This window comes from Branchiostoma floridae, chromosome 17 (genome assembly GCF_000003815.2).
Source record: "Branchiostoma floridae strain S238N-H82 chromosome 17, Bfl_VNyyK, whole genome shotgun sequence".
In the NCBI taxonomy this organism is placed as follows: domain Eukaryota; kingdom Metazoa; phylum Chordata; class Leptocardii; order Amphioxiformes; family Branchiostomatidae; genus Branchiostoma; species Branchiostoma floridae.
Genome location: NC_049995.1, coordinates 9,957,434 through 9,981,108, shown reverse-complemented (window position 1 = coordinate 9,981,108; position 23,675 = coordinate 9,957,434). Strand labels below are relative to the sequence as shown.

The 23,675-nt window shown below is 41.1% G+C and overlaps 3 protein-coding genes across 5 annotated transcripts in view; all 3 read right to left on the bottom strand.

The window, feature by feature from the left end:
- Positions 1-2,623, bottom strand: part of LOC118404483 — a 3,858-nt gene extending 1,235 nt beyond the window's left edge. The window contains exons 1-5 of one of the 2 annotated variants that reach the window (XM_035803567.1): positions 2,299-2,623; positions 1,919-2,137; positions 1,666-1,759; positions 949-1,075; positions 29-529 (exon numbers count right to left, since the gene is read on the bottom strand). In XM_035803567.1, coding sequence (XP_035659460.1) covers positions 29-529; positions 949-1,075; positions 1,666-1,759; positions 1,919-2,137; positions 2,299-2,470 — 1,113 coding nt within the window. In that variant the 5' untranslated portion in view covers positions 2,471-2,623. The remainder of the gene's footprint in view (positions 1-28; positions 530-948; positions 1,076-1,665; positions 1,760-1,918; positions 2,138-2,298) is intronic. The other variant, XM_035803566.1, reaches the window with a different exon arrangement.
- Positions 1-3,238, bottom strand: part of LOC118404484 (tetratricopeptide repeat protein 32-like) — a 9,591-nt gene extending 6,353 nt beyond the window's left edge. Inside the window, exon 1 of the mRNA XM_035803568.1 lies at positions 2,979-3,238. Within this exon, the coding sequence (XP_035659461.1) occupies positions 2,979-3,127 (149 nt within the window). The 5' untranslated portion in view covers positions 3,128-3,238. The remainder of the gene's footprint in view (positions 1-2,978) is intronic.
- A 513-nt stretch (positions 3,239-3,751) lies between these two features.
- LOC118404786 (deleted in malignant brain tumors 1 protein-like) lies at positions 3,752-23,536 on the bottom strand. Of its 2 annotated transcripts, none has more exons than XM_035804126.1 (14): positions 23,433-23,536; positions 22,181-22,277; positions 21,308-21,610; positions 20,635-20,819; positions 13,018-13,213; positions 11,752-11,964; positions 10,335-10,805; positions 10,073-10,177; positions 7,866-8,047; positions 6,986-7,234; positions 6,177-6,307; positions 5,637-5,739; positions 4,961-5,138; positions 3,752-4,358 (listed from the first exon to the last, which is right to left on the bottom strand). In XM_035804126.1, the coding sequence occupies exons 2-14, from the start codon at positions 22,257-22,259 to the stop codon at positions 4,225-4,227; spliced, it is 2,529 nt and encodes an 842-aa protein (XP_035660019.1). In that variant the 5' UTR covers positions 22,260-22,277; positions 23,433-23,536; the 3' UTR covers positions 3,752-4,224. The 2 variants fall into 2 exon arrangements, with proteins under 2 accessions (XP_035660019.1, XP_035660020.1); XM_035804127.1 differs by having other exon boundaries at positions 22,181-22,284; positions 23,433-23,516.
- Positions 23,537-23,675: the final 139 nt, after the last annotated feature.

The following is a 23,675-nucleotide window of genomic DNA, read 5'->3' as shown; positions in this document are numbered from 1 at the left end:
TACACTGTACTAGTTTTCAGTTACTCACTTGGCTCAAATCCTTGCAGTCATATTGCATGACCTTCCGTACTGCAGTGGTGGGGTTTGATGCATGAAGGACATCATGCATGGATGTAGAAGTCACACGACCCTTGCGTTGCTGACGCCATAAAGCAGACTTGGACTGCCCCACTGTAGCTTTGTTGAGGTTTGTGATTTGCTCGGGGTTGCACCGAACATCCTCAAGGATGCTGTCTACACTAACACTAGTAACAGGGACTTTGGCTGGATGACAAGACCTGTATACCACAGGGGGAAGCGTCTCTGTGTTGACATCTGACTCATCTTCTGATGCTGTGTCTGTGTCCTCCTCCTCTTTAATGACAGCACTGGCAGTGGGACACAGCTTCCTCAGTTGTGAGAAAGCAGAAGCGGCCTCTTCTTCACTGAGTGGTGGCACATCACACTGCGGCTTCCGGCGCGCCTTCTTGATCTGGACTCCATGTTTAGGGTGCGAAAAGTCCATGTCCTCAGCCCTTTGTGGATCAACCTGAAAGAAATAATCCACAAAATGAATTATCAATAATATATGTGAGAAAAAGCATTATACAGTGGCCATGTCAGATATTACACTTTACAAAGAGGAACATCTTAGCCTGCAGTCCAACCTTGTTGTGCTTTAGTTCGCTCCCAAAGGTCGCTACCCCATGGCATTGACGGGGTAGCCACCGTTGGGAGTGGACTAAAGCACAACAAGGCTGGACTCCAGGCTAGGAACATCTACTATATTGCTGTAAATCTATAGTGTAGTGCTATATATTGTGAATTGGATACATGTAAATGCCACATGATTTTGTAGAAGCAAAGAAATCCATTCATTAATGTAAGTTATAACAGTCTACTTAGGCAAAAAAATTGTAGACATTGAAAAAAATTCTACTCAATTATAATGCCCAAATATGAACAGACCTTATCTTTGTAATATTTGTTCCACACGGCCTTTCTGCTGGTGCATGACGTCCGTTTTTCCTGAAGAGACCTGGAGGCCTCCACTGCGAACAGCAGTGCAGCCACATGGCTGCAGACCTCTCCCAATCTACATTGAAATATAACAAAAAATGAGTATACATTATAGGTACTATAGTCAGGAGCAATTTTAGAGTTAATGGTAAAAGGAATGGATAAGTTGGCCAGCTTCACAGTACAATGAAAGATTTGCCTTATCTTCTCATTATGGAAGTCTCTGTGATATTTGAATATTTCTACTATATACACATTTCTTTTAGCATTATCTACATCTACATGATGATATGTGTTAGTATACTCACTCTCAGGAACTGTTGATAACTCCAAATTACCTAGAAAACGAAACACATCAACAAGTAAAACCTGCAACAAGAACATCAACAAGAAGAAATGCATTTGCAACAGGTACAAATACAACTGGAAACCATCAAGCACAAGAACATGAACCAAGGAAAAAAATTAAGACAGTTATCTTGCCACATACAAACTGCATGGTCGCTCCTCCCTGGAAATATACGGAGGAACATTTACAGGTGAGTACTAGTTTGACTTTCATTATTTCTAAAACTGTTTCTTGCCATGGACCTCATCTGACGAGAACACTGTTAGATAAAAATGTGACTTTTTGGATATGATGGTCAATGCAGTTATATTACCTACCCTGCCATACAAGTGCAGTGAGCTGCCATGACATAACCCTCTTTTTTGGTCAAACACACCCATGGGTTGTGAGGAGTCTCTGTTACTCTCTGTCCTGAAACACAAATGTAACAGAAAAAAAAGATAATACAGTAAATATAAAAACGTATCTGACAGTTAAATACTAATCACGCATCTCATTCTTCATCTTCAAGAGTTCTCACTACAGGTACATGTAAGTAGAAATATTGTTCCAATGCACTCCAACACCCACCTGGCACAACCTTGGCCTTAAGGAAGCAGACCTTCACATTTTTTCCAATAGGGTGGTACCTGCACTCCCTCACATGGCCACTTATAAAGAGATTGTACGCATCCAGGGATTTATAGGCTTTCATGGCTTCTCCGTTAAACGGACCTGGAGCCTCGATTAGGTAGGTGTAGATGCACCCATAGTCCGTATCTGGCCAGAGGCTCAAATCATCCTTCCAACCTGTATAACATACAAATGATAATAAACATAACGTTACGTAGCCAGAATTTCTAGAGATTAGCAACAAACACATTTACACGTACTCATGTTTTTGTAACCTTTATCTGACACAAAAATCTACCTTATCAAAATCTAGAAACACATGTACACATGATCCTCACCTGTCAGACTGTATGGGTCAGGTAGGCGTACACCGTCACCAGTCACCGCCGAACCAGTCACTTCCGGGTTTGAACTATCGCCGGCGTCTTCGACACTTACCATTAATTTCTCAAAATACCTGGTTCGGTCATTAGGCTCCAAAGAGCTAATGTAGCTGTTTGAAGAACTCATATTGATTAAACGTATTAATTAAACCACATTAGGAACAGAAATATAACAGCCCGGAACGGATGACAGAAAGCCCGTACGGCGGGAAAATCAAAACAACCGGAAACACATGACGGAAGTCAAGAGGGCAAGGGTCATTTTCTCCCAAAATATTACACAAGAAAAAAAAAAAAAAGACTAAGAAGTAGTGAAAAAAATACAAAATCTGAAAAAATCCCATGGATGCGATAAAAACGTGGCTGAAAATGCGCAAATTCGCGTAAACAGTACGATCTGCTTCCGCGCCGGTATGCTAATTAGTAATCTGATCTCCTAACGCTTTTTGCCTACCAGTCAGCGCTCGTGCGCCGAATACCCCGGATGTAAACAATAACAGCGATTGCTCGTATTAGCCATAATAATAATAATCATATAGTAATATCTTTTCAGTCCTAACTTGATTACCGGTCTTCTTTAATGTATAGATAAGTATAATTATTCAAATAATACAAATTACAATGACGTATTTTACCTTTCTGGGTCGATGTCTTTCACTTCGCCCCCCTCCCCCTTCGGTCTTCCACAGCCACCAATGAACTCCGTGTACAGTTTCTCGGCTGTTTCGAAATTCTGACTGGCAAATTCTTGCTCGGCTTGCCGAAACAAGTCTTTTAAGTCCATTTTCTACCGAAATTAGTGCGTTAACCGGGAGGGAAACTTCGGAGATTATTATTGGAGAAAATACGCGAGTAGGAGTAAAGGAAAGAATGACCTCTAACCTTTGACCTCAATTTACTGTAAATAATTGAATCACATCCTGATTACCTACATGAATCAACCCGATAGGAACTTTAAACCACTTTCACTACTTGTATGTCTATCTTTACGGAAAGGAAACATATTGCTTTTTGTCCCGGTTTTCTTAATGCTTCCGTTCCAAACATAGAAGATTGTTTTTAATAGATCTTAGAATAACGCGGACAGAACTGCTATCACCATAGTAGCTAGTAATTTGGCAGACCCCACGTCGGAGAATGCTAAACATCTTCATCTTCCATATATGACAGAAGCATTCTTCTTCGAAATTGATATCTATGGCCGTAATAGACTTTGGCATTTGCTCTTCCCGGGTACAATCAATAGTGTTGTCGAACTATAAACAAGGATTCATGATGTTAAATCCGATAAACACTCGATCCATTGACCGCTCCAATATGCAAGTTACACTTAGTTTACTTTCCATGAAATATTTAGGCACTTGTAAATGAATTGTTTCAGACAGTAATGACAGACGCAACGCAATTGTATTTTCATAATCATGTGTATTGCTTTATGACAAGCGATGCACTTATTTATTGAACGTTAACCTCCAGCAGAATCCGATTGTTGATGGTAAAACTGTAGAAATTTGTGAAATAGGCAACATTCTAGAGGCGTTAGGAGACCGAACTGTACTTCTTAAGAAGTACAGTTGGGAACTCATAGTGTCCTCTGACAATTGCTATCTGTATTTGGGGCCAATCTTTACAATTCTAGTCTTTACAGTGATATGTGGAGCCTGGTTGTGACTTATTGTAGGCACTCTGTTTAACATACCGCTTTTCATAATAATCAGATATAGCATAACGATATAATTTGTAGTAAAATTTACGTATACGGCACAGATAATAAACTCTGATATTACACGAAATGCAAGAATAAGTTATAACATGTCCAGAGAAATAACAAGTAGGTGGTTTCTTTCTCTCTTTGTCATTTGTCCTGTCTTCCCGCCATGCTTAGCTCGAGATGATGATCAATATGGCGGCGATCAACACTGCGCATGCTCCCATGAAAGAAGATGTCACGCGCTCGGCGTGACTTGACGTTGAGGTGTCTTCAACGTCTTCACCTGTTGAGACGTCTTCACGAGCTACAATAGATAGACAATAACCGAAGATTCAATACCGAACTTATTAGAAAGATATATTTTGTAACTTAAGCTCTGGATAGAATATAACAACCATTTTACACATTACGCGCCTTTCTCGGATTCCTGCCTCAGAAGGCAAATTGGGGCAAAGTTCAATTCTTTTCTTGACAGCCTATCGAAGAACGCAGCCTTTAGATACTGTCAGTACAACTCAAGCCGGAAACAAACTTGGATCCGGGCCAGCGGAAGTAAGCTTAAACAGACATATTTACAAACATAGCCTATCGAAGAACGCGTATATACAAGAACGCATATATGCAAGAACGAATATATCCTATAGAACGTATATATAGCCTATCGAAGAACGCAGCCTTTAAATACTGGTAGTACAACTCAAGCCGGAAACAAACTCGGACCCGGGCCATCGGAAGTAAGCTTAAACAGACATACAAACATGCAAACAAAACCTTAATTCAATACCGAATCAGTGGATTGTCCATACCGGGACAAAGAGTAGAGTCTATTAGTCGAAAATTTGAGTAAATCTAGTTTTTGTGATGTAAACTACAGTTCAAGTTTAATCCGACTGAAGTTGCTCTTACTTGTTTCATCATCGTTCAGCAAGATGGGACCTCGGACCAGCTGGTACCGGTAGACATCAGTGCTTTCCTCGGGCTGCCTCCTCCGTCTGTCCGGGTGCTGATCCAGATCGCAGCCCCGGGCGCACAGGGAGTTCGGGTCCGTGGCGTTACACAGCACGGCAAAACAGTGGAGGAACATCTGGACAGGGAAACAGCGAAAGAATGAATGAAAGAACACCTTTATTGTACATTATGCTCAAGATTAGAAGCTACGCACAGTTGACGGTGATAAAACATTGAAATTACAGTTATTTAAGGTGATAACACAGAACTACAATATACAGTTATATAAGGTGATAACACAGAACTACAATATACAGTGATATAAGGTGATAACACAGAAGTACAAATAAAAAAAATTAGTACAATCTGTCACCGCGCATGCGTGTTGCGAGGTGTGAACGCGCGTATACACCAGCCTGTCCATGGTTTTAACGTCAAATGCGTAGTGTGATGAATTGTGGGTAATATGTCAAAGGTTAAGCCCCCCTAACAAGTCAATTTTTTATTTTCAACACCATGACTAGAATACATATCCTGACATGTTAGTTGATGTCTCAGACGACTCAACTTTCGCAGATTACATACTAACATTTCATGCGCAGTTGGAACGACGATGAGTCTTATTCTTGCCTACCTTGTGTGACTTTATGGCACTTGTAAAGGCCTGGAAACCGAACCGCTCCTCCATTGTGGACGGTGGCGGATAGCGACGAACAGTGCTTGAGTCCTGTAGACACCTGTAACAAGGTCGTGAACAGGATTAAAACAAAACAATGATTTACATTTTTGCAGATGATGCATATAAAAATTAGTGTTTGAAAACTTGTCATTTAAAAAAAATGCGTGCGGCCAATGTCAGGAAGGTTGAACAAAAAACTGAACACACAGGATATAGTTTACCAAACATTCTTCATTTTTGTTCTTTTCACAACTTCTTTGACCTTGTAATGTTCTATAACAGTAGTATACGTTTCCCTTTTTTTTACAATCCACGGCATACATTTGCTTATTTTTAAGCTGTACGATTTAGAGTATGGTTGATTTTTTAAAGTTTGGAAACGGTCGAAAAATGAAGCACGGATGTTGGCAATATAATCAAATCGACATGGCCTTACTTAGGCAATAATGATTATTTTCTAATAAGCAAATCTGTACTCGGAGCTTATGGACTTACCCGTTCCTGATTATGACAATGTTATCAGTGTTCGCGTGATTATAGATCTCCGTGAAGGTTAGAAAACAATGTTTCACGAACACCTGAAGATTGGAGTCGTCTGATGTCAACTGTATCTGCACGTAGAGCATCTGACGAAAAAAAAATAATAACTAAAGTCACCACAGAGTGAAAATACCCCAACCTGCAGGAATGGCTGACTGTAGTAAGAGGCAGACGGGCCTGAAGACAACTCTCCATCTTTATGCCTACCTTGTCCCCCAACGACCAAGAGGTCAAGGGACCATGAAGGTAGGTAGATAGTAAAGTGATCATGGAAGCTCATCTATGTTCTTATACGTAAACATTCCTTAACTGTCTTACAACAGAAAGACATAGTTTTACACGAATCAAATTTTCAACGACAACTGTCGCCTTCTTCAGGATCAATACTTACGGCTTGATACTGAACTGGACTACATGTACATAGGAACGTGTATAATATAAACTATATACATCAGGTGCACTCCAGCAGTCACTGAACAGAAGCGGTGAACGTTATAAACGTTTGACCAATTGCTGACGTCACGTATTCGCATGATCACTTGTTGGTCGTCAATATTGATCCTGAAGAAGGTGACAATGGTAGTTGAAAATTTGGTCCGTGTACAGATTTGATACGTAATGACATACACCAAAATTAGTTATTCAAGCTACAGGAGATAAATTGGAAACGATTCGGATTAGAAGTTTTAGATAGCATTCACTATCTTTTGCCAGTGACAATGACCTAAGACACTAAACAAACAAAAGAATGAAATCAAGCTTACCTGCCCTACCATCACATATAGGGGGTATTCCGAGACAGGGGACATGAAGGTATCACTGAGGTACAGGTCCATAGAGACGGTAAACTCGGCTGTACCAACGACAAGGGACTTGACCACTGGTTGGTGGTTGATGCCGACGGTCAGTTGCTTGTGTCGAGGCAGGTGACACTCCACGCTGACCTGAATCGTCCCAGAAGCGTTAAGCTTGACAGTCAGAGTGTTACTGTAGATGATGCTGTCTTCTGTGACCTGTGTACATAGGTCAAACATCAATTGTTAAATGATGCTGCGCCAAAAATTACGAGGTGCGTATCTATCTTGAATTGCACTGTGGGTAATGTGCCAAAAGGTGAAGGCATATAACCTAAACAGTCTCATCAGGTTGATACGTCACTGATTAACGAGACTTTTTTGGGAACTCATTGTGAAAACTTCACATCACATCAGCAATTAATGTACATGCTTATGGTTATCTTAACATTTGTGACCGCATCTGTAGTAGGTAACGACACCTAGTGCTGCAGTGCAATGTCAGAATTGCCCTGAGGAAGGTTGTGTCTTTATTCAGGAATGTCTTTATTGACAGTGAAGTTATTTAATTTATTTACCTCTACCATTGTCACAATTTGCAACCAAAATTCCAAACTCATTTGTCTATGTCTCGGGCGACTTCACATTGGATGCCCACACTAGAAGCCCAAAATGCATTTCGCTGCGCATGCGTATTTTGAACCGTGAGCATCCTACTCATTGTTAGACTGGCTGTTGCATCATTTATCATTAGCTGGTTTTAGAGATGAAAAAAAATCGGTTACAACATGTAACGTAGTTCAAGAACAAATGCTAGTGTAAATGATTTTGCAAATGTTTCGTAACAAACCCGTCTCTCAGTGCCACAGTCCGTGAGGGGGGTCTGGATGTAGATGTGGGTGGAGTTCTCCTCAGCACTGCAAGGTGGCGCTGCTAACTGGACGTCTTCTTTGTTGTATCTTCTGTCGTTCAAAGTGTGGAGAAAACTGACCAGAAGGTGGTAAGATGTGCACGTCACGTTAGCGCCGATTTCTAAGAAGTAAACGTTCATGATATGAATAAATTACACTGTATTCCATGTATCACAATAAACATTTATCTCAGGAAATCCCCACAAAAGTATCAGAATTTTCATACAAAAAGGAAAAAAATGCTCAAACTGGTAGGTCTATCAAGATATTCAAAGAAAGTGTGCACTCTCACTGCACTTGCGTCAAGCTTACATCACTGCGTAGTTCGAAACATACTCAACGAATTTCAGAGATAACGAATTTTTTTTACTTTTTGTGTGTTTTGCTGTCTTCTAAGTCTTACTTTTACGTATTACGGAATATCTAAATCATAAAAAAACGTAGAAAATGCAGTGACGCAAGCTTGACGCGAGTGCAATGAGAGTGCACTTTTAGTTGGTAAGACAATTCAAACTAGAAAGGCCGACATTTGCTCATGAGCGAAAACAGCTAATTTCAACTAGAAATGTACTGTTCCATATTAACCTTTTGCAGAAAATAAACTTAGCCAAAACACCATTCCACTCGAGCTCCAAAATGGATTGAAAAACATAAAAATGTCAGCCATTTTCCAATCATAGTGCTGACCACATACCATATTCCAAATCAGTTGACTATTTCATTACACAGAAACCCCAAATCTACTTTTTTAATCATAAGGCCACGTTGATTTGATTATATGGATGACATCCGCGCTCGCACCAATTTTCGGCCATTTCCAAAAAAAAAAAGAGTTTTCGACCACACAATAAACTGTGCAAAGCAGCTGTAAAATGAGAACAAATATTCCGTAGATTGAAAAAAAAAGTATCGGAAAACAGATAACTAATACCATAGTATGCCAAAATGAATCTAAAGTCAAAGAATAAGATGTGAAAGGACAGAAAAAAAAAATCTATTGTTGGTTGGGGGAGGTACCAGTACAGAAAATTCAGGTCCAGAGGATCATTTCCAGGTCCGGACATGAACCTGGACCTGATTGTCTGTGGAAACTTGAGAACTGGCAATACTCAAAACAATGGTAATTGGTCAATTTTGCTACAAAGGAATCTGTTAGTTGGATTATTATCCATGTAATAAAGGCTAACTGTCTCTGTACCTTTGACTGTAGAAACTTGGTGCAATTGACTATAAACTCTACTTGACTTCGCTCTTGTTGACTTCTTGGCCCCCCGGTTAGACCCCAAATGGCTGCCGACATAGTGTGTCCATTTTGAATTGGCGAAATCTGTTCCTCTGTTTTTTTTTCAGGTCTGTTTTTTTTCGGATTGGTCCAAGAAGAAAAAAAAATGTTTTGCACCCGTATGATGTACTGGTCCCTACACCTAACTGTTGGTATACCATACTATGTGTGTTTAGTCCTTTGTTCAACCTTCCTGGCCACTTTGATTTCATTCAGAAGGCAACTTTATTTTTTTGGCCAAACTTTGTTTTTATTCGCTCGCTCGCATCAGTTTTGGAGTTCCCGGAGGATGTCATCCATATAATAAAATCAACATGGCCTAAGTGGCAAATTAAAATATCCAAAATTTCAGAATTTATTTTTATGTATGTCATAAGGGTGATTGACGTCCTGATGGCACCTACCGTACACACCCCTAATACCAATTTTTAGATTATCTAAGTTTCATACGAAGGCACAGGAGCCAATAAACATTTCTAGTCTACAAATGGCCCTAACTCCAAAAATTCAACAAATTTAGGCAATATCTGAATGAAAGCTCATCTGTGTTGGTAGATTCCATATTGAAAAAAGTTTAAACTTTGTTCCAACACTAAAAGAAACTCACCATAAATTTTCGGCCGAACACTCCGACCTTCTTCAGATGAAAGATTAAACTTTTTTTTCAAAATTTAGGCAATATATGCCAGAAGTGAAGATTAAGCCCTGTGGTAAAGTTATCATTAGAATAAAAATAATACTGAGCAGTGAAATATTCCCAATATTAATCAGAATACCAAGGTATTGCATAGTATACTTTTTACCACAAATAAGAATTTTATGTTTGAAATGCGCGTTTTAAAACTAAAATTGAGGGTTACTTACTTGACCCTTCATAATATGCGGCGACGGTTGTATCAAATACATGGCGTGGTGCACGTGTGGTTGTAGTCCTGCGGAATACACCATCCCCAGTTGTGTCTTTTCGGTCTATAATATTGAAAGAACAACAAAGAAAAGTTAGTTGTAATTATTGGCTAAATTGAAGTTCTATAATGGGCGGGAGGGACTTTGCCGAGGAAGGGAGTTTCGACAAACTACTTATCTAGGCAAACTTAATACAAATGTAATCGTAAAGTGATCGTACCTTCAATGTATTCACCGTCCAAATTCCGTTCTCCTGCACACGCCATGCACATGATGCTGTCTACAAGGTCATAGTCACATGACTGACCGGGAGAGCATGTTCGATCCACGTATTGAATTCGAATGGCATCACGCAGACTTCCGTATTCAAGATCAGGGCTTGGCATGTCAATGACAAACCTCGGTCCCGTTGAAGGATAGCCTGGAAAGTAACTGTACGCCAGGGGCATAACAGTACCATTACTGACGATGCCATTAGATAAAAGGTAGGCTTCGGTAGCAAGTCCTTTGGTAAACCCAAGGTTTCTACATGCTACGTCAGTCCATGCCTTTCTCACATGGTCTTCTCCCCTTACAGGCCCCCACTGGTTTGTCACGTTATCGTACATCTCCACGCAGCCGTAAAACTCTCCACCCACCAGACGGATCTGGTTGGTCTCGTCCGTAACAACAACAGATGAGTTTTTGCGACCTAAACGGTTGAAGAAGAAGAAAAAATAGAAAAAAGACATTAACTTTTATCCAAACATTTGCCGTGATTTGCAAATGATTCCCGCCCCTTGGTGACTCCATCATGGCAATGGCTTCTCGCCAGTCTCGTTTTCTCAAGTCTCGCGAGGGCTTATCGGCACGAGAGTCATGTCGGGCGCGAACTGTGAGTCACGTTACTTTTGCTTGAGTTACAACAATTAATTATGTCTTCCATGAAATACACAAGATTAGCCCATGGCTACTTCCCCTCAGCCAATGAGGAGCCCCCATTTTCTGTTGATATATCCACATAGTATGGTGCTACGAAAAAAAGTGTGCTGCTATTTCATGCAAAAGAGGAAAAAACTGTGGTGATATCAAGAAAACTGTGGTGATATCAGCCTGAAAAGTGTGGGTGCTATACGCATGTGACCCGTTCTGACCAATATTTGCTTACCTTTGAGACCTTCTTCTGGGACCAGAATAGTGTAATGTGATAACTGACCAATCCTATGCTTGACTTCTAATTGCCCAGAGGAATATGAGCAGACTTTATGTCTCTCCAGATACCTTGCCCAGGAAGGTCTTGACAAGATTAATGACCTTGTGTTGTTACAGCCTGACACTGTCTGTCACAGCTTTTCAAGCAATAACAAGAAAGATTGTGGACTTTTAGGACAAAAAATAAATAAATAAAGTCACATTTTGTAAAGCTGATGAACTAGAAAAGCTTCGGGGAAGTATGCCATGGGCTAAGTTAGTTACCCCATAGCCTTGGGCTCGTTTTCTGTGTATATCACAAGGCCCGACACCTCGGGGATTTCTAGTCTACCCTCGGGCATCGCCATCTAGGAAACTAGAAACCCCTCGGTGGGCGGGCCTTGTGATATACACAGAAAACGAGCCCCGCCCATGGGGTAACTATTACTTAAGGACGAAAATCATACCCAGACAAACAGGTTTTATTCCCTCCCATGTCCTAGTGTAGATATTACAGTGGTAGACTCCGCCTCGGTTGTCGGCATCAAAGAAAGGTCCCGTCAACATTGTCGCTTCCGAAGGGCATCTGACAGTGCAAATACCACTCGAGCTGTAGTTACAGTGCACTGTGACGTCATCGGCGTCCCACGGAAAGTCTCCACATGGCTTGGGGTCTAATTCTAGTACACATCCATGCAGAACACACATTTGTGTTGTTAAAATAACGAAAAACGATGTTATCTAAAAGAGCCGACATTTGCTCGTGAGCAACTACAGCATATTTCAATCCATCCCCATACCAATTCAAAAATATACTGTTCCATATTAACTTTTTGGAGAAATTGACCTATACCAAAACACCATACTACTCCAAACTGCTCTCCCATCAATACATGAACGAACTCTGCCGGAACAACCATATTTATATAAAATGGACTGTTCTTTTTGCGACCAATTGTCCGTTCCTATAGCTAGTACTAAAGCTATAGCCTATAACCAATTTTAGATCAGTAGTCTTTTTACATGACCCGGGATCCAAGAATATACATTTTTTTTAAATATCGAAAAATCCCAAATTTGAAAATCTTAAGTGATGTTTACTATGAGTGTAAATGGAGTCCATTGATTACACGCCTCCATACCTAACTTCATTAGCCAAAAATCCCTAAATAACTCATTTTAGTAGTAATGTATGCAAAACACATTGACGAGTTCCTGTGGGCATATGTCCAATGCACATATTCACCGAATTCCAGGCCATTAGGTTGTAAAACCAGGGCAAAGGGGTCCAATCTATATATATATGTCAGATGGATATATATATATATATATATATATATATATATATATATTTATATATATATATATATATATATATATGTATGTCAAAGCTGAAGGCCCTCAGACGTAAATAGTCTGACTTCTTTCTTACCATGCATTGTTTCGATTTGTGTAACAATGTCCGGAACGTAATGGCGCCTGCAAAATGGCGGACTGTTGACTTTCTGGTGACCTTCAGCTTTGACATATTACCCAGAGTTCCTTTCACCCGCGCATGTATGGTAAGTAGTGCGAGGAGGTTTATCCAAGGAGGTTAAAAAGGTCTTTTTTAACCTCCTTGGTTTATCTAACAAACTCCAGTACCAGTTGACTAGTCTGCTACTTAACTGTAAGGCATGGTCCAATGGCTATAGAAATGGAGAAAGATTTAATTTTTGAAGGAGCAACCTCACCAATTGTCCAGTTGGCAGAGAATCCCATGCCACTGTGGCTAGAGTCCGAGCGAAACCTGACGGACAAGGTGACACCGGTGCCCTGGATGGGTGGGGGGGCGTTGTTTCCACAGAAAGTACCGAGAGGCCGAGAGAGAAAGAGAGGAAGATTCCTACTTCCAAGGACGTCCTTGCGACTTATATAGAGCTCTCGAATCTAAACAAAGACAAAGACACAACGTGTAAGCCTAGTCACCGGCATACAGATATATATGCCATGTAACGTTACATGTGTGCAGCACAGATACAACCAGGATAGAGTATTCCCATTGACTCGATTGAGTTAACAGCATTGCACGCGTGTAGCGCCCAAAACATGGAAGTTTAATAGGGGCGCTTGTTCTGTTCGTGTTTTTTTTGTCAGAGGCATGCGTTTTGTATGTACAAGGAGGTTAGAAAATCACAGGAGAGAGTTTCCCATTAACACCCTGCTGCGCGCTATTGTTCACTGTGACCCGCCGGGCCCCGCAGCGATCCCTGGTTTCCGCCCTCCGGCGGTGCGTCCGTGATGACGATGTTGGCCGCGGGGTTTCTCGCCTTTTTTGATGAGCCCGGACGTTACTCTCCAAGCAAAGGTTGAGTCGCGTAGATATAGTAGTCGGAAAAATTACACGGCCGCTCCTCTTAATTTTTCCTACTACTACTATATCTCCTTTTAACCCTATCCAGACTGGGCTTTTTGGGCCTTCCCTGGCCTGGCCTTGGGGGTTCATTAGACCCCCCCCCCCTTGGTATTTTCAAAAAGGCTTACTGTACGACCACCAAATTTGCAGGGGGGGGGGGGGTGGTTGTGCTCATCGAGTTTTATAATTCCTGAAATTTTTATATCATTATGACGTAATATGACGTAATTATGACGTCATTAATTGATATTTTTGGCTAAAACGGGGAATTGCCATAATACGTTACCAATAAAGGTTTCTTATTAATATTTAAGTGTTATAAGACTTCTGTTGTCAAAAGCCGACGCAACGACGTCAAAATGACGTCATAGAATGACGTCATCTGTAGTTTAGCTTTCCGCCATCTTGGATTATCAACCTTAAATTTTCAAGATACATTTTTTTTCAACATATAACGCTAAAAACTCATGAAAATGGATTAAAAACGTTCACACAAATGTTTTCTGAAAGAAATTACCAAGTAGGGATGAAATCTGAGTGAAAATAAGCTTGTTATACTTTTCATCATGATATTGTCGCCCACCTTGGATTTTGACCAATTACGTCATCTTATTAGCATAATTCATGAATGTTTAATTATAAATGTTCAACTAAGATGTGTTAGATATTAAAGATATATGAAAAGAAGTTTAATTTAGCAAGAAAATTCTAAAATCCGATTGTTCAAACCAAAATTAGTGATTTTTGTAAAATTTGCCTTTCAGAAACCCGTTGCCATGGTAACAAGAAAAATTATAAACTTACCAATTTTTTTTAAATTGTTGCCAACATTTTGTTAGGAAAACTCACTAAGTTTGGTTGTTCTAGCACAAGCCGTTTGGGAGCTACAGGAGGTCAAAGTTGGCGCAGGCACTTTTAGATGTGATTCACGCGCGCGGCAAAGATGGGAACAAAAATTCAAAGCAGTCTGTGTTTTTTAACCTCCTTGAACCTCCTAGGTATGTACAGGAAATGTCATACATATAAAATAAATGTGTCATTTTATAAGTATCTAGCTGTTTCTGTATCTGTATCTGTATCTATATAGCCGGTATAACCGCCGTTCGGCGTAACACACCAGCTTTGCAGGCACGCGGCGCGGCAGCAGCTGGTTATATTACACCGAACGACTCGTTACCCCTAACTTTTGCACATCTATCTGCAAGCGTTCTTTAAAACTACCAAGAGAAGATGCCCCTACTGTACTTGGTGATAACAAGTTCCACTCTACGATAGTTCTGGGAAAGTACGAATTTTTGAACACATCAATCCTAGGTTGGTAACTCTGGTATTTTCTTTATTCTTTATTTCAGGTTAAAAACCCATAGACACACAAAAGATACATATATATACATTAAAACCTCTACCTGTACAATAAGTCATAACAGTTCTGGAAAAAATAATTTCTGTAGAACATGTCTGACGTCAGCAAGTTCTGGACAATGGTATTATTGGAAGACGTTAATCTTTGTAAAATAGAATAACACATTTTCCTTCGTCTTGCTTCAAAGCTGTCGGTCGAATTGTACACAAACATTGTGCTAGCACTGCATCGTCGTGGAAGATTCATGATAATCCGAAAACAGTTGTTATATGCGATCCGGCACTTAGAGAGGACACCCGCACTGACAGAATTCCATAATTGCGCGCCATATATTTGGCCACAGTACGCCATAAACAAGTTTTTCTTAACAGGTGGAGAACAAAGGGAAAACTTGCGATTTATACAATTAGCACGACTATACAGACTTTTCAGCTGCGCACGTACACAGTCGTCATCGCTAAGTGTAGGGTTTAGATGTACACCCAGATAAACAAATGAGGTCACATACTTCAGACTCGCACCATAGAGTTTTACATGAGGTGGTGGATACTGAAGTAACAGACGAGCACACGGAAAATACATACAACATGTTTTTTTCAATATTAAACAATATGTCGTTTTCAAGACTAACCTCTTCGCATATCCCTACTAATCTCTGAAGAGACTTGATACTGGGACATATAAGACACAGGTCATCAGCATAAAAAAGATGGTTAGTTATGGACCCGCCCACATAACAACCAACCTTGGCATTGTTAAGCCTTACACTCAAATCATCTATATACAAGTTAAACAAATAAGGGGAAAGGAGACTACCCTGCCTCACTCCATTTGTAACGGAGAAGTAGGGAGACAGGATAGCCCCCCATCTTACACACATTCGTTGGGTCTTATACCAGAAGAATAAAAAACGAACTAGGTACAGCGGAACCTTTCTGTCTATCAATTTGCTGAACAACGCCCAGTGGTTGACGCGATCAAAGGCCTTTGAGGCGTATAAAAAACAAACAAACACCGGAGACCCTAGTCCCCTGTAGTATTCAATTATTTGCTTTAGGGTGAAAACACACATGTCAGTCCCATGTTTTGGTTTGAAGCCAAATTGAGAATCTGACGTCTGAAGAAAAGGCTTCAGACGGTTCAGCAGGAGAGCCTCAAGGACTTTGGATAGAGCCGAAGTGATCGCGATTGGTCTATAATCATCAGTACTGGAAAGCATGACTGTATTTGAAGGCATGACTGTTTCTTGTTCTTTTTTGAGCTGGTATTAGATACTTATCCGTTGGTACGTCCATCATGGAAAGTCTGGACATTTTCCTTCTGTCTTCAAGTGACATCCACTGCAAATCTGTTTTCATTTTGGTAACACTAGAATCCCTGTTATAGTTGTTTGTGCAGAATCGGGCAGCTTGGTTCTGTACCCTTTCAAGTTTATCTTTGTCTTTCTTTGTATACGGGTCCCATACTGTAGCGGCATATTCAAGGTTAGGTCTTACTAGTGACGTGTATGCAAGTGATTTTACCCTGGTTGGGCATGCCCACAAGTTGCGTTTGATTACTCCCAATGTCTGTTTAGCCTTGGTTGTTATTTTGTTAACCCTCAAACACCCGAGTGGGGTCCATTTGGACCCCAGGCGTACATTTTGAAGTGCCATTTAAACATTTTTGATCTGAAGAAAAAATCCTTCCGTGACTTTGTCAGTCAATATGTCTTATACCTTCTCCTAAGTTTTCGCAAAGATTGGTACAATAATGGGGAAATTATAAAGAAAGTTTGTGTTCAGTCCCTCTGGGGTCCAAACGGACCCCAGCAAAAATGTGCAGTTTTTAAAACAAACTTTGGAAGCTAACTCCTTAACCACTTACAGTATGACTGCCAAACTTTTAGACAATAATAAGAATGTTAACCTAAATCATCACAAAAATTTCTGGGTCATCAACATGTAATGTGACGACATTATGACGTCATTTACCTAATCAGGGCGACCATCTTGGATGTTGACCAATGACGTCATGAAATTAGCATCAATTATAAATTTTAAGTCATGAAAATTACATTCAATTTCATAGAATTTAATTGTTGTCAGAAAACAGGTGTATTTTACCAAGAAAACCTTGTTTAAATTGAAATTGTCAAATTTTGGGCAAAAATATGCCTGTTAGAATATGGTTGCCATGGCAACCCTTAAAAATGATAAACTTATTTTATTGACCAAAAACTTTTGCAAACAATATTTTGTGATTAATTACCAAGTTTCGTAGCTTTAGCTCTAGCCGTTCATGAGTTATCCGACATAAATGTTGCTGAGGGCCTCAAAATTCCCCTATCTGGTCGGAATAGGTTTAGTGCAAAACGTGGTCCTTCTAAACTTTTGCATAAATTATGATAATGAGTTGGAATTAGCAACACCTTAACATATCAAAATCTTCCTCTTACATTGACGAAGCAATGTATATACAATGATTACCGATAAGAAATGGTACTGAGATTTTATGAACAAAACATTTTGGGGTCCGTTTGGACCCCACTCGGTCATTTTAGTCGCAAAAAAAGGTCGGGTGCTTGAGGGTTAACATGGACACCCCACTTCAGCCCAGTTGTTAATGTAACACCAAGGTATGGGTGGGTTTTTGTGGTTTCTAATGTCTGACCACAAAACTGGTAAGGGGACACATTTGGTGTTCGTTTTTTTGTAATGTGCATGATATGGCACTTATCAGGGTTGAACTGCATAAGCCATTTCCTTTGCCATTCTTCCAGGGTGTTCAGATCTTTCTGAAGAACTTGTGAATCATTTTGTGTGGATACCTCTATATATAACAGACAATCATCGGCAAATAACCTAACACTTGAATCGAGCGGGTCTGGTAAGTCGTTTATGTACAAGAGGAAGAGCAATGGTCCCAGCACAGTCCCTTGCGGAACTCCCGACGCTACTTTTACTGGAGCTGATGCCTTCCCTTCCACCACTACTGTTTTCTCTCTATTCGTCAGGAAAGCCTTCAGCCAGTTAAGTGTAGTACCTTGAATTCCATAGAACTCCAGTTTTGATATGAGTCTGCTATGTGGGACTTTATCGAAGGCTTTAGTGAAATCGAGTATTGCTAGATCCACCTGTCTTTTATTGTTCAGTGCCCCAGCTATGTCGTGAACTGTTAAGATAAGCTGTGTTTCTGTGGATCGCTTTGCTCTGAAACCATGCTGGTAGTCCGTTAGTATATTGTGGCCTTCTAGGTGTTTCATGATATGGCTGTGGATAATGTGTTCCAGGAGAACCCCAAGGCCTTCTGGAATTACATTAAGTCTCTAAAGCAGGACTCTACCAACATAACGTCTATCAGGCACCAGGGTATACTAACCTCCGACCCTAAGGAGAAGGCTGAAGCGTTAGGAGACCAGTTCAGCTCGGTCTTCACAAAGGAGAACCTGGACACCAGACCAACACTTGGGAATCCTGTGACTCCCCCCATATCACAACTTCACATCTCAGTGGAAGGGGTAGCTAAACAACTTTCAGAGCTTAATCCCAACAAAGCTACAGGCCCTGATGGTCTTCATCCTAGACTCCTGAAGTCAGTGTCCACACAGATTGCACCGGTACTGCAGACCATTTTTGCACAGTCCCTTGCTACAGGCGATGTACCAGAAGACTGGAGGTCCGCCAACATCTCACCCATCTTCAAGAAGGGAGACAGGTCTTTACCATCAAACTATAGACCTGTCTCACTCACATCAGTCTGTAGCAAAGTTTTGGAGCATATTATTCATAGTCATATGATGAAACACCTTGATAAATACAATATATTGTCCCCTGCCCAACATGGCTTTAGGAAAGGCCTCTCTTGTGAAAGCCAGCTATTGGTCACGACTCACGACCTGACTAGTGCCCTTGACCAAGGAAAACAGGTTGACGCCATAGTGCTCGATTTCAGCAAGGCTTTTGATATGGTTCCCCACATTCGCCTTCTGAGTAAGCCCCAGCACTACGGCATCTCTGGTAATCTTTTGTCTTGGCTTCAAGCCTTCCTTACACAAAGGACCCAGGCAGTTGTCCTTGATGGGGAGTCCTCGAAACCCACAAAGGTTTTGTCGGGAGTGCCCCAAGGAACTGTTTTGGGACCCCTCTTGTTCCTACTTTACATAAATGATTTACCTGATATTGTTGGGTCCAACGTGCGTTTGTTTGCAGACGATTGCCTGCTTTACCGTATTATTGAACACCCAAGTGACGTACAAGGCTTACAAGCTGACCTTGACGCACTGACCCATTGGCAAAACCAATGGCAGATGTCCTTTAATCCATCTAAGTGCCACACACTTCATATAACCCACAAACGTAAACCAATTATTTCTCAATATGTTCTTTGTTCAGAAAACCTTACAAGTGTCAAAACTCACCCATATCTTGGTGTCCAACTATCTCATGACATGAAGTGGGACACACATATAAAGTACGCAACTGGTAAAGCGAATCGAATACTGGCGGTCATTCGCCGCAATTTACAGCACTGCCCACCACGGGTCAAATCAACATGCTATAAGGCGTTGGTGCGCCCGCACTTGGAGTACAGCGCAGCAGTGTGGGACCCCTATACTATCAGTGGGGCCCAGGCACTAGAAAGAGTGCAGCGTAGAGCGGCAAGAGTGACCGTCAACGATTATCGCAGAACCAGTAGTGTAACTGATATGCTCACAAGCCTACAGTGGCCACTCCTCGCTGACAGAAGGAGAGACGCACGTCTAATCACTTTCTACAAAATTGTGAATGGCATCATAAACATATCCCCAACCCAGTATCTTAAACCTGCCCAACGCAGAACCAGAGGAAGTCACATGTTTAAGTATCAGTTAACCACAGCTAAAAGAGACTGTTTTAAGTTTTCTTTTTTCCCTCGGACGGTTGCCGAGTGGAACAGACTGCCGGGGCACACTGCCCAGGCCCCGTCAGTCGAGGCCTTTAAGGCCGGTTTGGCTGCCTTGCCCTAGTCCGCAAGCCACCCCCCCCCCCCCCCCTCAGCGACGCCCCAGCAGGGGTTTTTAGAGGGTACACAAGACGAAGACGAAGACGAAGTAGTTTACAGGAAATACTGGTGAGTGAAACAGGTCTGTAGTTACTGAGGATCGCTCTGTCTCCCTTTTTGAAAATGGCGCATATATTTGCATCTCTACAGTCTTTGGGGATTTCTCCTGTGTCAAGCGATTGTTGGAAAATGTTAGTTAAAACAGGAGCGATTTCACTGGCTGTCATTTTGAGGAACCAAGGAGGTATTTGGTCTGGCCGGATGGTTTGGAGGGATTGAGGCCTTGCAACATTTTTTCAACACCATAAGTAGAAATTTCTATTTGTTCCATAGGAGGGGTGCAGGGCTGACCGAGGGATGGCATGTTTAATCACATCCCAAAAGTCAGCCTTACTATAACAGCGATTACTGTAAACGGTTGATTCTTGAACACAAATGATAGCACTGCTAAGTCATTACCATAACTTAAAAGGCGGCAAAAACATCCTTTCCACTGTTACCGGTAAATCAAAATGCCGCAAAAACAAATTGATTTACAGTGATCTAAAGTGTATTAGTATTTCCACCTACCATGACGTAGTCGTTAACACAGCTGTCGTGTGGTTCGATATAGAAGTTGGGATCAAAAATGATCGACGCTCGGTTGCCGAAAACAACAACGATAGTCCATTCACACTCGAGGTTGTGAGAGTAGTCCTGGGGGTAGTTGGGACTCGTGAGGGTACCAGTCTCGCTATTAAAGAGACCTCCACATCCTGAATAAAAAGGGCAAAGGTTTCAGGACAAAAAAAAGCATATTCAAAACTAGAGTTCCACGAACACATCCCCTCGCCAAAAAATTATGCCTTTATTCAAGACTTTATGGTCTTATTCATGTATTACTAAAGAGTACCTACCCCAATAGCAAACGACTGCATGGACGTGTGTTCCCCAAAACCCGCAAATGATACCAAAAACATAAACTTCTTAGCAAAGGTGACAATGAAATTATGTACACTGTTGTGATACTTTCCAGCGCAACTTTCATAGTGCTTTGTCAAAATCATGTAGTCTCTACCATTCTCCGGCCTGGCAGAATAGTGAATGATGATAGAGGGCTTTGGCCAAGTGTCTATTGACATTTCTCTCTTTCTCAGTAACACATCAGTAACAATATCGCGAACCTGTAACAATATGGCGGTGCCCCAGAACGCCAACGCTGCAGGCGGCAGAATGAAAAAAAAAGAAACATCTCTTGACTCACCCGAGCAGACCACACCAACGTCCTCGTGGTGCTGACAGTTATTTTTGCCCCATCCGGTGTGGCTGCAATGTCTGATGGCCAGCTCGAAACCCTTGCAGGCCACGTCATTCAGCCAGACCGGGCCTGACCCCTCGCCGAAGGCTGCATGAGATCGGACCTCGGTAGCGAGTCCGTATCCCAGCTCACGACACACCGCGTGGGCGTCGTTTATATCAAAACCGTTGTGACAGACGGTCCCCCACTGTCCGTCATGGTACACTTCAACCCGTCCCTGCCTGGTAGAATTTCCACCCACGAGTCGGACTGAAAAAAAAAGACATTAAATTGAAATTTTACAACTTCTGGCTTCTCGTTACATCTGGATTCGTTTAAAATGCAAATAAAAACTAAAATACATGACGCTAGAGTGGAATATGCCAAAGTTGTAAATAAAATGTTATGGGGGCCAATGTCCTAGCAATATCCATATACCCATATATGGTAAATAGTTGAAAGGGGGACCTGGGTACATAAAAATGAGTACGGCAAATTAAGGAAGCAACATACCAGTGGTATACCAGTGGTATAGAAACTCAAAATAGATATCGTGGCAAAAAGGGCAAAATGCCAAAACACAACATTCTAGATTATTTATGCAAAACTTGCAAATGAAATAAATCTATGAAGGGTCAAGGTTCTTACGGTTTTATTGTCCCCATTGCAACCCTAACTAAATCTAAGTACAGTCTTTCTTTTACTACTGACGTGAAATATTGCGGAGAGTTACTCGGGTAATCATCCTAAAAATGTAAAATTTCTAAAAGTTCTGTAGGACTACGTTCAGTGTACTGATATAGATATAGATATACAATATATCAACAATCAAACACTCACTTTCGTTGCTTGATGCGATGCTTTCTTTGCACCATACTAAAAGTATGGTCCAAAGAAGAATGACGCCTCCGCTCCCCATGGCTTGTACTGGGAAAGCCTTGCAGTTGCAATAAGAAATGGACGACAGTCATGTTTCAGACACACAAAAGGATGATTTTTTCAACTAATAACGTCATTTTCTTTCATTGTAACTTGTACAAAAAAGAGAAAATGATTTTGTCGAGATCTACCAATGCAGCACCGCTTCTGATATCCAGGCATATTTGAGGAATTATTGAGAAAACTTTGATAAACGTAATGGTGCCTTCAAAATGGCGGAATATTTACAAACCAGGGGCCTTTACCTTTGACATATTCCTGTCGTAACAAATGCGTAATCTAATGTGGGATATGGCTTATAAGCCTTCTCATACTAGTTACCACGCATGCGCTGGTGAAAGGAACTCTGGGTAATATGTCAAAGTTGAAGGCCCTCAGACGTCAACAGTCTCGTCAACACCACTGTTTTGATTTGTGTAACAATGTCCGAAACGTAATGGCACCTGCAAAATGGCGGAATGTTGATTTTACGGGGCCTTCAACTTTGACATATTACCCAGAGCTCCTTTCACTCGCACATGCACATGCATGGCAACTAGAGTGAAAAGGAGGAGCACCTAGATGGAAATAGTACCTGGAGCCCACGTCTAGCGAAGAAATAGACGTTATGCAGGGACAACAACAACAACAACGAAAAGGCTTATTGCTGCAGACAATGTCCTTACAAATCACAGACGAGGGGAGCCATTTTCTGCAAGATTACTTGGAAACAAGGTATACTAGTGATGCCGGCATAATGAAATTAGCTCCAGGTAAATTTGAAATTCAGTAGCAAATTTGCATATCTATCGGAAGAATAAACACAACGCCGGATCATTCACAGTTCTTGACCATTATAAAGGCCCTAAATAATACAGTATAGCAGATAACAAACCAATGGCAATCAATATTCATATCTGAATAGCAATCCTGAACAGTAAGGCGGCTACCTATAAACATAAATCGACCGATTTAGGAAGAAGTTTTTGTCACTTCGCCCTCCCCACCAGGTCAACGCTGGTTGAAAGTGAGTCCAAAAACGGATTTTAATAATGAAATGTGACTTTACATTAGGCATACGGATTCCCAATATATAAATATATGACTCATGTCACAAATTGATGGGAAAAGTGAAGATAAAACAGTGCAGAATACAAAGAAAGCAACGACATACCTTGAGTTACAGATCAGCCACCGCCGTCCCTCACGCCTGCGTACCTACTTCACAGAATCCCTTGCTTGCGTGCACATACGTTCCTCAGCTTCGTGAAATTAAGAGATGCAAATTTTTGACGTACCAGTCTCTGATTGGTCGAAGTGCTAATTGCCTTACTATCACTACAACTTGCTATGCCATCATTGGTTGAACTGCTTATTGCTGTGGTATCATTGGTTGAACTGATAACTGCCAAGTTAT